This window comes from Euphorbia lathyris, chromosome 10, assembly GCF_963576675.1.
Source record: "Euphorbia lathyris chromosome 10, ddEupLath1.1, whole genome shotgun sequence".
NCBI lineage: Eukaryota > Viridiplantae > Streptophyta > Magnoliopsida > Malpighiales > Euphorbiaceae > Euphorbia > Euphorbia lathyris.
In genome coordinates, this window is record NC_088919.1 from 21,355,480 (window position 1) to 21,361,778 (window position 6,299).

Genomic DNA, 6,299 nt, shown 5'->3' on the forward strand with positions numbered 1-6,299 from the left:
TGGATCTGCCATGCCGTTGTAAACCTTGAGCAATGGATATTTGAATCCTCGTGGCATTGGCTTACTCATGATCTCATCACTTAAGGGGGGTGTATTTACATTTGTGGTCTCTAACATTCTTAATTTCAGGCCATCGTCTTTCATAACATGCCGAAGCTCACTCCTGATGAGATTGTATACCTCATCTTTCAATGAAGATTCATTTTCTTTTGGCTTCGGCTGCTTTTTATTGATGTGTTCAGGTGAACCAGCAACTCTTATTCTGTTTTTGTGAGCCTGATAACGGTGAATTAAGGACTCTATGGAATCATGATGAGTGTCTCTTCGTCGCTTCGGGGATCTGGATCCCTATTCCTTCGAAACTTACCTTCTAGATGAAGGTGAAAAATTACGCCTGCATTGGGAAGGACTCCTAGGCTTTTCCTTAGATTTCCCCCTCCTGATTTCAGGTTGGGACTCTTCTAAAATTCCTCTTTTCCTGGGACATGTTTGAACCATATGATGTCCTGTAGAACAAGCGACAAAATGCTTTCTTCCATTATAAATGGCAGCATCTCTGGCTTCCTTCATCTCTTGGCGTATTACTTCCATCTATGTGGCATATTCCGCACGAAGGATATTCATTGATTCCTGTACAGATCCCATATTGTAGATTAATTGCCTCGTTAAACCATCCATAAAAGAGCACTGCTCAGGCTCTAAAGACCCTAAACATGCATCAATTCGTTGGTTTAACGATGGTGTAACAGTAAAGGTGAAATTGGAACATTTTGTGAATCCACAAAGCCATGATGAGGAGCGGCTGAAGTACCAGGAATATCAGCAACACACTGATTGGGCTGAATTCCATGTTGAACTGCGGATTGCTCCAATGACTGGTTTGCTGCGGTAACAACTGAACTGTGAAGTTGAACCATGCTTTTACGAATTAAGTTCCACGAACACCACACCAAATGATATCTCACTTCTTGCAAACTGCTTTTCTGTTAACTTCACGATGATCACTTGAGATCACAGAAGATGTCAAAAAAGGGGCCAGAGTTCTGGTGAACCCTCTTTGATGCTAAAGTCACAAGATATTAAAGGTAATATCTAGCTAACGTATAACAGAGAAATGAAGTATTGACTAATTGAAGTAAGATACATGAACTTGTGGAATGTCTATGTTATTTATAGATGTACCTGAACACGTCACAACACATGATAGGTCTTCAGACCCTATCTACGTGCCAATATTTCTGAACATGAGGAGCGTGTATTTGGGATCCAGCATGCTCATTGGTCCACGTGTTCCCAAATACATCTCCAAAGACATCCTTCGACTGATCAAGGTGGCTGAAGCTATGACCTCAACCAGGCTTCAGCCAAGATTACTGTTATAATAGGCTTTGGTGAAATTAGGCCCATCTGAGGTCTTCGGATCATAGTGGAGCTTTTTTGGTAAAAGCCCAAATGACTTAGTATTGTATCACTTACTAAGGAGGTGGTTGCATGCGTACCTACAACTATGATGCCCTATTGTGTCACGATCCACCACTGAAAATTTACAGGACATGTCACCAAGTATCATTCTCATTTCTCCCAAACGAAATGACTAAATAGGCCTTACGAATGCTTCCAAATGGACGAAGCCCTAAAAGAGCTTATGGAATCCTGGGGGGCATGTGATAACATCCAAATTAGTAGCTGTACACATGTCTCTATTTAAGATAATCAGGAGTGTCCAAAGTATTGAGAACTAAAAATGAGTACTGCCCCTATCTCTGATATATGGACTAATAGGAGAGTCTCTGAGCATGACTCACGCTACATCCCGTCAAATTCGCCTAGAATCAAGACGAGTAGGATAAGACTTGACTAAATTACATCCAATCGTCTTCTGAAGAATCTAATTAAGGACATTGATATCCTATAAATACATCTATAAGTCATACATTCAAGGTACATACACATATTCTTTGCAGTTACTCCCCATTGTTTAATACTTCAATTCGTACATCATTAACTTAGACATCAAAATAAGAAAGTCAATCAATGACCTTATATTGGCCATTTTTTATTGTCTTATCTCAGGTATCATGAGATCAAGGATTGCAACGGGTACCCGACCCTAATGTTACTACCCTTATCCTGTATAAAAGGATATGAGACGAGTATGATATAAAAATCATTACCCGTTAGGGTAATAAGACATATATGGAAATACCCCATAGGGTACCCGATATCCAGTACCCGTCATAAATTTTATATATTAATAAATATCATTTTTTGAAGGGTAAATTCCAAAAACAACCTTTGTGTTTCATGGAAAAACCTGTGGTTTGTTTTTACCAAAAAAGGACCGTGTTATATGCCGTTACCCGAAAAAACGGAAAATGGCTTAACACCGTTAAATTGGATGACGTGGCAAAGGGTAAAACCGGGAAAATTTTATGTTTTATTTTTCTTTCTTCTTCTTCTTCTTCTTATGGGTTTTCCCGTTTTACCCTTTGCCATGTCATCACTTTTAAAACCGTTAAGTCATTTTCCGTTTTTCGGGTAACGACGTATAACACGGCCCTTTTTTTTGTAAAAACAAACCACGTGAGTTTTTTTTTGTGAAATCCATGAAACCACAGGGGTTGTTTTTGGAATTTACCATTTTTTAAATGTAAGATGCGAGCTTTGAACCCAAATCTTTTGTTTTTCAACCATTGAGTTATACCACTAAACTACTTTATTCTTATTAATTAAGGTTCAATTTTTTCAATTTTTAGATAGATGATTTATTAAATTTATACTCTGTTAAATTTGTAATATTTTTTGTTTTATTTATTGATTCTTAACGGGTAAGGATACTCGCGGGTACCCGTGAATGAAATGAGATGATTATGAGATGCAAAAAGTATACCCGTTAGGATAATGAGACGAGTACGGGTGATTAAAAAATAAAAAAGTAAATATCTGAAATTGATATTATCCGCTGATATTCTACCCGTTGTCATCCCTACATGAGTTATATCATAGAATTCATGATCATTTATTTAACATTTTTTTTTTATCTCAGATGAAAATTTAACAAACCAGTAAAAGAAACAGAAAAAAAAAACCTAGAGCAAACAGGTTTTGTTTCTAACTTTGTTCTTCTTGGATGAGTCGACTTCTACAGACCCCTAACCGGTTGGAATGTCCGTTCGTCAATAAATTAATCCTTTCGCCCTAAACGCCCTAAAGGTAAGCTGCGATAGTAATTACTATTATTATTATTTTATTTTATTTTGTAAAATTCATTTTGTTTGTTTAAAAAAAAAGATAGAATTGTGTAGGGAGAATATTAAAACGTGTTATTAATTAAGAATTGAAGATGCGTTAAATGAGAGAAAAGGAGAAGAGGAAAACGAAAACAAAAACATAAACAACGTGTCAGGGATATTGAATGAGAGCAGGAAACCGCCACACCACAACTTCAGCTGAGTCGGCGCTACGCAAAACAGAACACGCTTTTATGAATCCTTCAAAACTCCTTTTTTACCACAATTCCAATTCCCTCCGTAACAAACCCTAACCCTAATCTCTCTTCTCTTCTTCACCTAGCTTCAGCTCTTCCCTATATAAATATATCCAAAATCACCCCATCTTTCCTATTACCATCAATTTCCTCTTTCCCTTTCCCTATCCCATACTCTCTTCTCATCTTCTGGGTTTCTAGATCAAACCCCCCTGTTTCTCTTTCTCCGAGGAAATAGATCAACTAAGAAACACCGGATCTTCTTATTGTCGTTGTGAATGGTGGAAATCTTAAGTAGTAGTAATAATTACATGCTCTCCCTTTGTCAATCAAGGGCGGGCGTTGTCTCTGCTGCTTCTGCTTTCGCTTTCGGTTCTTGCAAGGAAGGCTGGTACTACCGCTGCCTCGGCGTCGACCCTTGAACCAACGATCGAACCAACCAACTCTCTTTTTCATTCCTGATTCTTACAATTCTCAAATTGCCGTTTTTCCTTTGTTGTCTGTTTTAGAGAGAAAAAGAAAATTTTCAGTTGTTTGATTCTAGCCGATTCGGATCCTGGTCATTTTCCTTTGTTATTGATTTTTGATTCAAAAACCCAAGGCTTTTGATTTGTTATTTGTCGAAGAAAGAAGAAAAAACAATGTTGCTTTACAAGCCGAAGAAGAATCAGCCCGCTAAGGGCAACAGGCTTCTAATTAGCGTCACAGTTATGGGGAGTGCCGGGCCGATCCGATTTGTGGTGAATGAAGGAGAGCTCGTTGCTGCTGTAATTGACACGGCCTTGAAATCTTATGCTCGTGAAGGTCGCCTTCCTGTTCTTGGCTCTGATCTCAACGCTTTCTTGCTCTATTGCCCCAATGCTGGTTCTGGAGGTATTTAGATTCTCGACCTCCACCTTTCCCCAATTCCAATTTTGTTTGATTGATTTTCTTATTACGATGCTTTGTTTGGTATTTGAATAATTGCTCTTGTATGCATCTAAAACCCCAACAGATTTCCCCCCTTTTCAACATTTTCATTCGTTTGATTTTGGATTCTGGTGCTTTTAATTGTTGGTGTTTGAATTGAATTGTTAAAATTGATTTACGGTGTTTGAATATTGTTACAGCAATGAGCCCATGGGAAACAATTGGATCACTGGGTTTTCGCAATTTCATGCTATGCAAGAAGCCAAAGGCAGTGAAGATGGGTGATGAAGAAAGACCAAATACTGCAGTTGCTCAGAAGGGGAGTGGAAGCTGGAAGTCATGGATTAATAAATCCCTCAATCTTAAAATATCTTCTCATTAGAGAATTTAAACATGTTTTAAGTATCAGATAGTTCGATTGTGTCTTTCCTTTGAATTTCTGGTTTTTGCGAGAAACCAGAAAATTTGGTATTCAGTGAAATAAAGTTGTAATCTTGAAACTTATGATTTGGAATAAATGAGTCCCTTTTTCTCTTTGAATGAGCTTTACGAATATACTAGCAAGTGTGAATGCATTACGCTTGCTTTGGCACCACGCAGCAAGTACCTAAATAAAAAAAAGGCTTGATTTGGTTGGTAGACCTAAAAAGTAGAGAGCATTTTTGTTGAAAGTGACGAAAAAGCAGGTTGATTGACAGGTAGTTGGCCAATGAAGGTTGGAGTGTCCTCCCTAGTAGTAATTGTGTACAACAGAAATACTACTAGTGTAGTGTATTCATACCCTTTGGTTAGGGTAGGCATGTCAATTTGCAATTTAGGTCTTTGGTTAGGGGGTAGGCTTGTCATTGTTCACTACTTATTATTTTAAAATATATTCTGTTCACCAGCTAATATGAAGTAACAACTTTTTGGAGTTTTCTTTATCAAGTCTTCCTCTCTCTCAATTATACTCTTTCTTTCAATTGAGTTTTAAATTAATTATAATTATTTCACTCAAATAATAATTAACTATACGTATATTGTATTCTAACATATTGGACAAATATAAAATTCAGTAAAGATTCTCGGGCCTTGGCCTTTATTTGGTAGTAGGTTAACAAAACTAATAGAATTAGTAGGTTAATTGAAGTAATAGAATGTAAAATATTACATTAATTTTGTTCGTAAGTTTTTTTTTTGGAGTAGACGAAGATTAATGAAAATTGATATCTTATATTAATTCACATGTTAACCTCTAAATCCAAAATTAATCAGAATAATGAATTTTTTTAATGAAAATTAACGTTTTAACTTTCATTTAGACTCATATTCACTCCTTAGTGATTTGAATAGTCAATAAGATATTGAAGTTGGTTTCTGAAGAGGCTTTTAGTAATTTAAAGAGTCATTAAGAAGTTGTTGAAGTTGATTTTTAACTATCTTTTTAAATTTTAACTTAAAATCAAATTAAGATGTTGTTGCAGATGTTCTAGGGTGATGTTTTAATTAATGAATATTATAAGTGGTGAAAATAAGGTGATGTTTTAGGTAATGAATATTATAAGTGGTGAAAATATTAAATGATGCAACATAAATACTAAAAATAAAAATTGAATTAAAAATATTAATTATAATATCTAACTTAAAATCTTAAGTAAATATTTTAACTCATTTGATTGGTAACATGATTAATTTAATTTAAATGATAAAACGGTTATCAAATAATGCCCAACTCTGTTTCCTTAAATTTTAATTTAAGATCCCAACAAAATGACTGGTAAGATACTCTTAAATTTTAACATTTAGTATTATAATTAATAAATTTTGAGTTTCTTTTAGAGCGAAAAAACAAGAGCCTGCATAATGTTTTAATTTCTAATATTAAAAATACATCTAATCAATGTAGATTTTTTTTTTTTTAAAT

General features: G+C 35.4%; 1 protein-coding gene across 1 annotated transcript; it reads left to right on the top strand.

Annotated features, from left to right (window-relative positions):
• Window positions 1-3,400: 3,400 nt before the first annotated feature.
• LOC136208861 (uncharacterized protein At4g22758-like) lies at window positions 3,401-4,936 on the top strand. Its single transcript, XM_066000119.1, has 2 exons — window positions 3,401-4,360; window positions 4,597-4,936. The coding sequence occupies exons 1-2, from the start codon at window positions 4,129-4,131 to the stop codon at window positions 4,776-4,778; spliced, it is 414 nt and encodes a 137-aa protein (XP_065856191.1). The 5' UTR covers window positions 3,401-4,128; the 3' UTR covers window positions 4,779-4,936.
• The last annotated feature ends 1,363 nt before the right edge of the window (window positions 4,937-6,299 follow it).